At 46.5% G+C, this 11,918-nt stretch overlaps 2 protein-coding genes and 2 long non-coding RNA genes across 8 annotated transcripts in view; 3 read left to right on the forward strand and 1 right to left on the reverse strand.

Moving 5' to 3' along the window:
* The window catches only part of dmtn (dematin actin binding protein), a 9,099-nt gene extending 6,662 nt beyond the window's left edge, over positions 1-2,437 (reverse strand). For 2 of the 4 annotated variants that reach the window (XR_006841844.1, XM_046375056.1), the window contains exons 1-5: positions 1,650-1,918; positions 943-1,023; positions 713-856; positions 498-542; positions 1-7 (exon numbers count right to left, since the gene is read on the reverse strand). The exon at positions 1-7 is cut by the window's left edge and continues 102 nt beyond it. Coding sequence is in view for 2 of the 4 variants with exons in the window: in XM_046375056.1 (XP_046231012.1) it covers positions 1-7; positions 498-542; positions 713-856; positions 943-1,023; positions 1,650-1,736 (364 nt within the window). In the remaining 2 variants the exon portion in view is untranslated. Of the gene's footprint in view, positions 8-497; positions 543-712; positions 857-942; positions 1,024-1,649; positions 1,921-2,010 lie in introns of those variants that run through there. The other 2 variants (XM_046375057.1, XR_006841845.1) reach the window with 2 other exon arrangements.
* On the forward strand, positions 222-1,442 carry LOC124051564. The gene is made up of 3 exons (XR_006841846.1): positions 222-563; positions 926-1,048; positions 1,218-1,442. It is a non-coding gene; the product is annotated as an uncharacterized LOC124051564 (long non-coding RNA).
* Positions 2,438-5,769: 3,332 nt separating the features above from the next.
* LOC124051750 lies at positions 5,770-7,400 on the forward strand. Of its 2 annotated transcripts, XR_006841872.1 has the most exons (3): positions 5,776-6,332; positions 6,824-7,002; positions 7,078-7,400. It is a non-coding gene; the product is annotated as an uncharacterized LOC124051750 (long non-coding RNA). The 2 variants fall into 2 exon arrangements; XR_006841871.1 differs by having other exon boundaries at positions 5,770-6,332; positions 6,824-7,400.
* A 1,527-nt stretch (positions 7,401-8,927) lies between these two features.
* pbdc1 (polysaccharide biosynthesis domain containing 1) lies at positions 8,928-11,794 on the forward strand. Its single transcript, XM_046374912.1, has 6 exons — positions 8,928-9,186; positions 10,441-10,506; positions 10,653-10,712; positions 10,897-11,037; positions 11,210-11,321; positions 11,404-11,794. The coding sequence occupies exons 1-6, from the start codon at positions 9,100-9,102 to the stop codon at positions 11,493-11,495; spliced, it is 558 nt and encodes a 185-aa protein (XP_046230868.1). The 5' UTR covers positions 8,928-9,099; the 3' UTR covers positions 11,496-11,794.
* Positions 11,795-11,918: the final 124 nt, after the last annotated feature.

Consider the following 11,918-nt stretch of genomic DNA (forward strand, 5'->3'; position numbering starts at 1 on the left):
TCTTCACCTGGAAAATGCACACACACACGCTGACACACACACACTTATGAGTGTGACCAACCCTGTAACCCCCCCGTCCTGCTCTGTCTGGATTAAAACAGGATTTATTTGACATTATTTTAAACTTTGTTCTGTCAGCTTGATGAGTCATGAGTCAAGTCATTAAAACCAGAACCTTGAAATAAGGACTCATGAAACGCTCAGTCGACTGCTAGACTCCTTTAAAACCAGAGAGTCCAGAGACAAACGTGAGAAGCTGTCTGCTGGACGTCTGCGGGAGTCTCAACAGAGACACTTTGTCCTCAGTGGCTGCTGCCAAACTGGACGCATTAAAGGTCACATTTTAACTGCGAGGAGGACAAAGTCGTGACTGAAACTCAAGAGAAGACGAAAACACCAGTCAGCTGACTCGTGGAGAGTCTGAGCGGGTCACCGAGGGCTCGCCTGCTGGGTGAAACCCCGTTAAAGTCATCGGCAGGCTGTCCGTCTGCTCTTACCTCCGGAGACCTGGGAGGAGACGTGGACGGAGGGGACAGAGATCTCTGCGGGTCACACAAACACAGGTGACACACATTATTTTGTTTACATGTCGTGGAGTGTAAATGGTTCAGCAGACTGTGACAGATGAAACCGCCGGCAGCAGCAGAACCTGCACATGCTCAGTAGCTACACGCAAAACGCAGCGATGGCTGCCATGACCCGCGCGGCGTACCTCTCTGCGTGGCGGGTCGAGCGGCGAGAAGCTGAGGTGTGGCTGGTAGGTCATCAGGTCCGGTCTCTCCACCTGCAGGATGGCTTTGTCTCTGGGCAGGGCTGCCAGGTCTCTGTAGCCCACCACCTGGTCGTCCACTCGCGCCTGAACACACACACACACACAGGCTGATGTTTGTGTGGACGCACTGATAACGCAGGTGTCTTCGAGCAGGTGGACAAGTGAGTTACCGTGATGCTGGTGGCGGGAGACCCCGGGGTGCTCAGGCCCCTGGAAGAAGGCAGGTTGACGGGGGTCACCTGTCCCTCCACCTGTGACAGCAGCAACATTCAGGAGGTGAATTTTACTACAGTTGGGGTCTTCTTTTCAGAGTTTTATCCATCATTTCCACCAGGACTGAAAATGCATCCAGCAGGGGGACAAACAAAGATTATGTTACTCTTTATTTTATTGTTTTCTGTATGTTTTAAACTGATTGTTTTACATGTTTGTACTGATGATTCAGCCAGGAGAGTTTCATGTCCAGCCAAGACTTGAACAGAGAGCTGACGTGGGCTCAGACTGCAGGACTTCTGGGTCATGGCAGACTACACCTGGGTCCTGACCAACCAGAACGTCCCCCATACGAGTGCTGCCATCTTGTTCTGGTGATGTCATTTGGAGCCAGAGTCTCAGCGACTGACGGACATTACTGCTCCTGACAGTCCATCAGATCGGGCTGTGACCGGTCTGAACCGGTCTAAACCAGTCTGAACCCTGAATAAACTGTTGGATCACAAAGCCTTCGTGTTCCCGGGCCTCAGCGCTCAGACAGGAGTATAATGTTATTATTACTAATAGAAATGATGGACAAAACTCATTTCTGGAGTGTTTAAAATGTGTGCACTTTTTATTGTCCGGCTGCCACTGGCTGAGTCCTGACAGGATGATTGATTACCTTCTGCATGATTGCAGAGAAGCCTTCTTCCTGTCGGGTTTCAATCAGCTGCACAGAAACACGGAGAGAGTCAATCAGCAAACGCATTAGCCATCACACAGGCTGCTGTTCTATGAACGAGTGACTCATCTTCAATCTGAGGGAAAAGCAAATGCATTAAATATCACACTTTAAAAGATGAGGCTACCCAGCAAACAGTTCGCTAACTTCTTTCAGTGGTGGATTCGCGCCGGTTTTAGTTCAGTTCTACAAAAATAAAACTGGATGGTGACACAGCTAATGAGCCACAACAGCTCCCTTCATTTTGTCAGTTCAAGGAAGGCTAATGTTAGCATGCTAATATGCTAAACAAACACCACACCTGCTAAACATCAGCATGCTAGCGCTGTGAGCTCGTTATATCACGTTTCTCCAGAAAGGTAACAGATCGTCTTTCCGGCGTCTGAGCTGCTCTCAGGACAAATGATCCTGTTTCAGACCTTCCAGACGCGTCACGTCCCTGGTGAGGCTGGACTGATGGGGACAAGGAGACTGTGCGTAAAACAAGCCTGTGAATCAGATTTAGGCATGGCTGTTATCAGAGCCTCCTCGGGGGCCGAGGGGGGGATGGGGGACCAGCTGTAGGAAGGACACCTTGTCCCCAAACAACATAAGAGTCTCTCTGCCGGCGGAGGATATCCTCCCCTAAAGATCCCCACTTCCTGTGAACCCCCTCCTCGTTTTGTGTCGCTTTCATCTGCTTCCCTCTTCTTCCTCCTCCATCTCCATCCCGCCCTTCGCCTTCCTCTTCCTCCCTCCCCTCCCCTCCCCTCCCCTCCCTGGCTGTTTATCAGCTCGCCCAGCGAGGCCAACGCCCAGCCGGTCCTGAGCAGTTACTGCTGTGGTTACCCTCCTCCCTCCAGAGAATCAGCAGAGCGCAGCCGGGGACCTTCACCTTCCCTCCCTCTTCCATTTAGTTCTCACAATCATATGTCGTCAGCTCGACCCCAAAAACTGACACCAGATCAGTTTCTGCTGCCTGTCCTCATCTGAACTCAATCTGCACGGGGGGAAACAAATGGGTTTCATCAGTGTAACCTGGACTGTTGATGTAGTGCAGACAGATGTTGTCCTCTGGATAGAGACACCTAAAACACGTTCCCGTCCTGTTGCTGTTGTACCACGTAATGTCTACAGAGTAACGACTCCATCAGTGTTTAGACTGGGTGCTTCTGTCCGCTTCAGGGCACAAAATCTACAGGAAGAAGAAGGCTGATTGTGTCAGGGGTGGTCTGGTACCGTTTCTGTCTGCTTTCATCACTCCATTATAGAATAAATTAATGAATAAACTCACTTCCTGTGCTGTTGGTTGGGAAACAGAAAGTGGTCCAGTTGCCATTTGTACCACACTGTGACGAAATTCAAAGATTTGACCTAGCAGTAGTTCAGCAGTTGGGAAATCTTGTCCTTCTTGTTGGTTGATGGGATTCACTCCTCTCTCATGTCTGTAGAGTAAATATGAAGCTACAGCCAGCAGCTCATTGGCTTAGCTTAGCATAAAGTCTCCTGTGTGTCTGTGGTGGAGCAGGAGCTTCAGGAAAACGTAAGCTAACAGGCTACGTTAACTTCCTTCATTTTGGACTCTCTGTTCACTCAAAGATCAGCCAACGGCAGGAAGGCAAATGTTAGCACGCTAGCATACTAAACTAAGATGGTAAAAACATGCTAAGAGGAGCAGCCGTGGCCCAGAGGTTGGAGAAGCGGCTTGTGATCGGAGGGTCATCGGTTTGATTCCCCCACCTGATGGGCAGGAAAAATGTGGGTGTGGTGGAGTGATTAATGTGAAAAATGCCCCCCCCCCTCCATTAGCCGGCTGATGTGCCCTTGAGCAAGGCACTTCACCCCCCAATATGCTCCCCGGGCGCTTGATGCTGCCCACTGCTGCTGTGTGTGTTTCACTGCATGTAATTTGCCGGGTGTTGCATGTGTGTGTTCAGCTAAGGATGGGTCAAATGCAGAAGACCAATTCAGTGTGTGTGTGTATAAATATAATATAAATATATATACTGTCAATAAAGTGATTCTTCTTCTTCGAAAAACATGCTAAGTATCAGCATGTTAGCATGATGATGTTAGCATGTAGCTCAAAGTGCAGCCTCGCGGAGCCGCTAACATGGATGACTTTGGTTCAGACTTTGGTTAAATATCCAATTTAACTTGACTCAGCATGTAAAAGCTTCAGTGAGATGAATGTAGTGAACGACTGCGACGTTTCCTCCTCAAATGTAGAGGAGTGCGAGAACAAAATGGACGCAGAAAACTAAGTGTTTTGTGCTCAGTGTGTGTGAGAGCCTCAGAGGACTGACTGACGGCGTCCGATAGTCTTATCACTAAGAGCTTTTAACTGCCAGAGAGTCATCAGTGGAGCCCATTAGTCCAACCACACACACACACACACACACACACACGCGCGCGCGCGCACACACACACACACACACACACACACGCACACACACGCACACACACACACACGCACACACACACACACACACACACACGCACACACACAGTTCAAAGGGAAAATAAGAAAAGCGGAGCTTCTTAACACAGCCTGTCAGCAGGTGTAGGACTATTTGCTTATCAATAAATCAACTTATCATTTTCATGATCAACTAATTATAAGAGTGTGAAAAGATCTGTTAATGTCTCTCGAGTCATATTTAAGTATAAAACCCAAAGATATTCATTTTACAATGATGCAAAACAGTTTAAAAAATATAAAATATTCACATTTCTTGTAGCTGTAAAAGATGTGTTTTGTTTTCAACAATCGGATATGTTTCTAACACATTATTTTTATGATCTTTTTTCCTTTAGCAGCATCGGCTGCTGGTCTTCCTCCTCCGTCCGGGCAGCAAACTGCAAACCTTTCAGACAAAACGAGACGTTGAAACGCCGATTCTTTAGGGTTGAGCAGTGAATCAGAACCTGATCCCGAGCTGCAGCTTCAGAAACGCTTCCTGCTCGCACCTTTTGCTTCTGTTTCATTTGGTGAGCCACACAGAAGACACTGAGGACATCAGTCGGGTGTTCCTCCAGCGTTTTCTCAACCAAGCCAACCCAGACAGCCGCGCAGACCGTCAGCATCCTCATGTGGAGCCTCAGACGCGTTCGCGGTTATGGATTCAGCTGCGCCTCCTGGGCCTGCAGGGAGACCAGCAGGCCGAGAAAGCAGACGACATCTGGACAATCTGCCGCTTGTCTCTGGCTTTCGTCGCTCGAACACGGACACCTGGTGTGAAACGGTGAGTCGACGAAGCCGCTGCGCTTCGTGTGGCCTTCAGTGTTTACGGAGGCAGAGGAGACAAGCGCGTCTGCAGCCACACGATGCAAACACGGCTCGGACCAGGCTCGGACCCGGCTCGGACCCGGCACAAACACGGGCCGTGCCCCTTCACATTCCGAACATTAAGATGAAGAAAAGAAGCGCTTCTTACCTCCCAACAGCGCAGAATAAAACGCAGCGTGCGGGATGAGATCGGGACGATGGAGGCACTCCGCTGCTGACAGAGCCGAGGAGGAGGAGGAGGAGGAAGGGTGGAGGAGGAGGAGGAGCGGTGAGATGTGATGTAGCTGCTGCTACAGCCGGGCACGGGGCTGCTGTGACCCCAGCAGGAGGAGGAGGAGGAGGAGGAAGGGTGAAGGAGGAGGAGGAGGAGGAGGAGGAGGAGGAAGGGTGAAGGAGGAGGAGGAGGAGGAGGAGTTTCCCTGATGGAGGAAACAATCAGCGCTGTGTTCTGATTTTACATAATGTTCAGGAGACATGATGAAGCTCCCACAGCAACACACTGAAAGACGTTTATTATTATCGTTATTATTATTATTATTGTTGTTATTGTTGTTGTTGTTGTTGTTGTTGTTGGTGGTGGTGGGGGTGGTGGTGGTGTGAGATCTGTGGAAAGCAGGGGGCTACCAGTGCAGGTTCAGGTTTTACATGAAGCATGTAAACACATGATGCTGACGGTTAAATCCGGGCTTTCTGTCCTCTGGGACCTTCTGTGTCTGTAGGCGAGGTGTTAGAACCTTTTCACTTTGTCTCATTTAAATCACCGTTTGCAAGGTCAAATTATGCAGAAAGAAAGTACAGTAATTTTCCTTAGACTTCACTTCACTGATCCCTTCGGCGTGACTCACTCAGGGAAACTGGATTTCAGCAGCTTAAAAAGTAAGGAAGCAGCACACAGGACAGTTTGCAAACAACAACAACAACAACAACAACAATCATGCCTAAGTTCCCAAACCCAAATTCCATTCCCAACCCCAAAAAATGACTTTGATTTGAGTATCAGGGCCTTGTTCAAAGACCTCCGGTTCAGGTGACTCTCCAGAGGGTCCAGACCTTCAGCCTGAGCGGACTGCGGACTGCGGACTGAAGGTCTGAAGGGAAGCGCAGAAGACGAAATGAATCCTTTTGGCCACAAGGTGGCAGAGTAAAGCACTGGCTGAACCAAACAGCCATAGATATGAATGAGTAGATACGACACGCCCCTTTGAGCCGCGTGCCGACCGCGAGGCTAAGCTAGTGGGGGCAAATTGTCAGAGCTTTCAATGGATGTGGACGGAGCGGAAGTCCAAAAACAAGGATGCCCGTTCGTTGTGTTGCTTACGGTTGCACACAACGAAACTTGGAATAACCTTTCATAGGTAAGAATGGTTTTTGGCTCTGTTTGTTCGTTATTTAATCTTGTTGAGAGCTTCCAGTCTGAGAGCTTCAGTAGCTACTTGGCTACGAGCAAAACACTAACTTAAGCTAGCAGCTTGACAGCCAAATACCAGATGATTAATATTAGCTATTGTACAAGCAATAGTGAAATACTAGAAGTGCAAGCAGTAGTAGAAGTATAAATAGCCGTCAGAGTCGTGGAAGTGGTCTTAGCATGTGTATTAGTAGTAGTTTGTGAGCTACCACTACTATTGGTGGTAATCGCATTACTATAACTACTACTACTGCTAGTACCAATAGTAGTAAGAAAACCTAATCCACGTAAATCCAGATTACCCTCTACGGTCTGCCTCCAAGACGATTTTATGGCACATTTCTAATTCAATAATAATGGTTTAATTCAATAATAATAATTGACACACTTCTAATCAGACTAATTTACTTCTCTATCTACTATTCTTACTCCATACAGGCTTCCCAGGGACTATGACAAACGCAGAAAGTGGGAAATAGCTCTGAGGAGAGAGGGTTTTGCTGCCAGAGACGAGTCTGTTGTGCAGTAAACATTTCAAACCAGATGAGTTGGACAGGACTGGACAGATTTGCATGATCAAACCGTCTGTGTTTGACTTCCCGGCTCATCTCGGAAAAGTAAGTGCATCATTTACAAAGATGCAGCAGCTCATTATTTTCATGACAATTTACACTTTTTCTGTTTCTTTAAAGATGACCTACTGCACACTCTTTTCCACCATACCTGTGTTTGTAGCCCAAAGCCACAGGAAGCCCAGTTTGGCATAGAGAACCAGCAGTCACTCTTGATGGCTTCAGTGTTTTTAAAAATAAGGCTGCACCACATCGCCAGACTCGCTTCCCCTGATTTACAAGGTGGAAGTACAAGGAAAAGGTCATGCAAAACGCTCCTCTTTCAGGGTTTCCAGCCAGGAGGTCCAATAAGTCAAAGGTGAAGTGTTTATGGTCTTAAAATTTCAATGTAGTTGTTTGTAACTTGTATAATTGTTAATAAATTCTACTCTGTTTTATCTCCACAGAGTGTTTATTTCAATATACATGTTGGGAGGGGGAGGGGGGGCAGAGACACATACATAAATAAATATACATGATGATTTGATTTGATTACCCTTACAATTAAATATAAATACATATTTATCTTTCTGTTTTTATACATATAACTATATATCTATGCATATACATGTATACATAAAATGGCTAAATGTAAAATATTCCCTGGCCTTTGGAACTGAGGGGTACAATAACTGAAAATGAAGGCTGTTTTGATAAAAAGCCTTTTCCGTTTTTTTATATCTTTTAATTTAATTCTGTGAAAAAAAGCACGCGTTGACGTTGACCAAAAAGTAGCCCACAGGAAAATCAATTGTGAAATGAGCAAGTTATCATTTATTTTCAGTGTACATACATTGCCTTAATGGGAACGTGGCTCCCATCAATATGGCCGCCACGTATTCACGTTACTTAGCGGGCTGTTACAGCGCGCTGTCGTATCTGGTCTTCTATATCTGTGCACTTACATGAGATAACAAACATGAATATTTTTCCATCCATCTTCACTGGAACACACAGAACAAGTGTTGAATCAGATGTTTTCTTCTTTTATAAAATGAAGGCTGATGAAGTTTCACCTTCACTTCATGTCCCTTGTGACTGCTGTACTCTTCTGCATTAAATTCTGTCACTGTACTTGAGTACAGTAATAAATGTACCGACAACAGGACACGTTATAGACTTAGACTTCACTTCACTGATCCCTTCGGGGTGACTCACTCAGGGAAACTGGATTTCCGGCAGCTTAAAAAGTAAGGAAGCAGCACACAGGACAGTTTGCAAACAACAACAACAAACAAACAACAACTATTTGCAAACAGGAGAGATAAGGATAAAATAAAAAATAATACAAATATATCTACTGTACATGGCAAAATATAGACAACTTTATATGGCTAGTAAATGATTGTGCAGTGAGTGGCCTCCACTCCTTCCCTTCTCTCCTTTGTACCCGATTGGTAGCCGATTTCCTCCTCCCTCCACGTGAGGAGCTGTGAAGCCTGATGGCACGAGGGACAAAGGAGGAATCGGGCTTTCAGGTGAAGGGCTACAACTTAAAAGATTTGTATTTTTTATGATTAGATGGTAAAAGTTGAAACAAAACGCGTGTTTTATCAGTAATAGTTTAGTATTTTTACAGCCTTTGGATTTATAGAAAAATGGAGCGAGATGATGTTCAGTTTAACCGTCTTTGTAAACTTCACTAAATCACCTGTAGTGACGTATTTTTGTTGTGTTACCTGTAAATGTGCGTGTGAAATGAATTTCAGTCAATGAAATGAACACATTCGTAAGTTGTTTTTAAGTCTGGCCCTTTAAACGTGACGTCACCACAGTGTCAAAGTTGAGCACAGAGAGTTAAAAAAAGAGGATAGCTCACTCTGTTGCAGGATGTTCTGCCTAAAATGGTTCGTGACAGTAACGAACTACCGGAATAAGCACAGTCCTGACTCGATGTCACTGAAATGTTCGTACGGACGCACACCTGAAAAGTTTCGTTAATGAAAAGTCTAAACGGACGCCGCTGGGGGTCGTTTTAAAGAGCTTCGTAATAGTTTAATTCTCCAGTGATCCGTGATGGCACATATTCAGCACAGCAACAGTTATGCACAGTAAAATAATAAAATAAAATATCACCCGCGTCTTTGGGAGACAAAATGAGAAATGCGCATGCGTGCATTTACAGCCATCTCAAGCAAAGGCGATCTTTGTTTGAGAGAAATGGCGTCGGACAACGGACTGGCCTCTCTGGTATGTCTCAAACTGTGAGCTAACGTGTACACATTTCCAGGCTTTTAGGGGTTTGTTGTGTGAGTTGTTTCAGCACAGAGTCTGTAACGGATCCTACAAGTGAAGGTGATGAAATGAAGTGAAATGTTTGGCGGTTTATTGAAGCAGGGTCGTCAGCTAACAATGCTAACGCTAGCTGGTGCAGAAGAAACACGTGTAGAAAACATCGTGTGGACAACCAGTGAAGTCTTGACAGTCAGAGTGTTAATCTTATTAAAGTGTCTCCCGCCATGTCGGGATTTCAGGACATGTTAATGTGTGAGAGCGGAGATCCTCTGCGTGTTGTCCAGGTGTTAATAACTCGCGTGTTACGTGCTAACAGTTACCTGCACATGCTGACAGACGTACGTCAGACTGCGCCTCCTTCCTGTTGTCGGTGAAGGTTCTCAGTCATCCAGGTCATGGTCTGTGTAGGAAATTCTGGACGTTTCGCCTCTCGTCCAAGAAGCTTGTTCAGTATTGAACCTCTGTGGGCATTGAATTCCTAAACAAAAGGGCTGTGAGCCTGTAGGCTCATCCCTGACATCCACCTGAGAGGTGACGAGGGTCGTTAGGGGGTCTGACGTTGACCCCCCATGTCGTTAACTGGGTTGTTGTGGCCACCTGAGTCGTTATGGTAAAAAGGGTCATTAGAATGAGACCGGACTGTGAGTCTCCTGGGCAGAGAAGCCAGGAGGACCCTGTAGGTGGAGCCCACCCCCTCTTGAGTGAAGGCTTATCCAGGGTAACAAAAATGGCTTCTTTTACTCGTCTCTCAAACCGTCTGCCTCCCCGGGCTAGAACATGAACCTTGTCATTTTCAGAGGAGTGTCCCTTGGCTTTGAGGTGCAGGTGGACTGCTGAGTCCCGTCCGGAGGTCTTGGCGCTCCTCTGTTGTGCCATACCTCTGTGGAGTGGCTGTTTGGTTTCTCTAATGTATAAGTACATTCCTCACTGCGCTGCATATACCACGTTACCTGGTTTGTGTCTGGGGGTTTTGTCCTTAGGGTGTACCAGTTTGTGTCTTAAAGTGTTGCTGGGTTTGTAACGTACCAGGATCTGGTGTTTCTCTGATACTCCTGTTTGGAATAGTGATGTTCTTCCTCCTGTTGTCCTCTTTCTGTTGCCTTCACGAAGGCCCAGTTCGGATAACCCCATTGATGCGGTTCTGTTCCTTGTCTTTGCCCGCCCAGCAGTCCTTCCTGTTGTAGTTAACGGTGTGTTTTGGGTTCACAGGGGGTCGAGGGAGCATCCGCAGCCGCACATGCTCTGTCTCTTCCAGCAGACGCTTATGAAAATGATGTAAGTGGACATTTTTTATGCCTTCAGTGCATACAGAAACACAAATCTGTCGCAGAGATAAATCCCAGCATGCACCGGGCTCAGAGCGAACGCTCAGTCGGGTAGCCGTAATAACCTTTGACCTTTGCGTGTCTTTGTTTTCTCAGCCTCGGCTTGAAATGATGTGGGCAGTGAAGGCCTACAACCACGCAGAAATTTACTTCAATGTAAGACCATCAGCTCACCTGCGTAAACTTTTACCAGGAAGTATTTTACACCCACGTAATCGATTTTGTAGTGTTTGGTGAGGAAGCAGAACAATGTAAAACTACTCCCGCATTCAAAATCAGCCTCATCTCATCACATCTTCACAAACCTCCTGAAACCTGATGTCGACTCTCCTGCCTTCAGCTCATTTCATCAGTGGATCCGAAGTTCCTGAAGCTGACGAAGCTGGACGACAAAATCTACTCGTCGTTCAGAGAAACGTTCAAAGACCTCGACGTAAAGCTGCTGAAACCGGACGACCTGAAATCGGCCGAGGCCAAAGAGGTCAGCGTGAGCTGTAGATCAGCTGAGAAACTGGACGCTTCGGGCACCAGCCGCTCTCACAAAAGCTTTTCAGACTTTGTTATGCAACTCGACATGTAAATGAACTTGATTTTTATGTGTACAACTTCATGTTTTCACACCAGAGTCATTCGGTTTGTTTGTGTGTTTGCAGATATGGCGTCCGTTCTGTAACCAGTTTGAAGGCCTCGTCGAAGATTTCAACTACGGCACTTTGCTGCGTCTGGACTGTGAGAAGGATTACACGGAGGAGAACACGATATTCGGTAAGCTGGCAGCTCACACTGGAGCTCCTGCGTTGATGAGGTGAGACACAAGCAGCTAATTTGGGATTTTTCTTGTTTTCAGCCACCAGAGTTCAGTTCTTTGCTATTGAAATCGCCCGAAACAGAGAAGGTTACAACAACGCGGTGTTCATGTCCAAACGTTCGAAGAGTTAGCCTCAAAGCAGTGACGGACCCTGCAGACCCTGACCAGGATGTCCCCACAGGCCGCCAGACTCTCCTGAGACGGCGGCTTTGGGTTGCAGATGGAGTGAAAGCTGCCCGTCAGCGTGGACACTTTGACACATTTTGTATTTACTGTAAAGTTTGACTGTGCCAATCATAACGTTTGTTTTGCATTTGCTTCTAACTGAAGAATCGAGAAAAAGTCAGCGACGTTTCGTCACAGTCTCAATGTTTTAGTTGGTTTTAATTCTGTACAAAATAAATCTGCTACTAAATCCTTTTCATCTTAAGAACGGTGGTGGACGATGGTTTGTCTGACAGCGAGGACTTTCACGTGTCATAATCCCTGCACAGGCTGCTCAGGCGTCTGGGAAGTGAACCCATCGATCAGTGTTCATTAAAAATGAAAACGTT

This window comes from Scatophagus argus, chromosome 20 (assembly GCF_020382885.2).
Source record: "Scatophagus argus isolate fScaArg1 chromosome 20, fScaArg1.pri, whole genome shotgun sequence".
Classification (NCBI taxonomy): domain Eukaryota; kingdom Metazoa; phylum Chordata; class Actinopteri; family Scatophagidae; genus Scatophagus; species Scatophagus argus.

Excerpts from the sequence above, each read along its gene's own strand:
- pbdc1 (XM_046374912.1), top strand. The coding sequence starts at position 9,100 with ATGCGCATGCGTGCATTTACAGCCATCTCAAGCAAAGGCGATCTTTGT. Across the intron at positions 10,507-10,652 it reads CAGACGCTTATGAAAATGAT|CCTCGGCTTGAAATGATGTG; the intron begins GTAAGTGGACAT and ends TTGTTTTCTCAG. Across the intron at positions 11,038-11,209 it reads AATCGGCCGAGGCCAAAGAG|ATATGGCGTCCGTTCTGTAA; the intron begins GTCAGCGTGAGC and ends GTGTGTTTGCAG.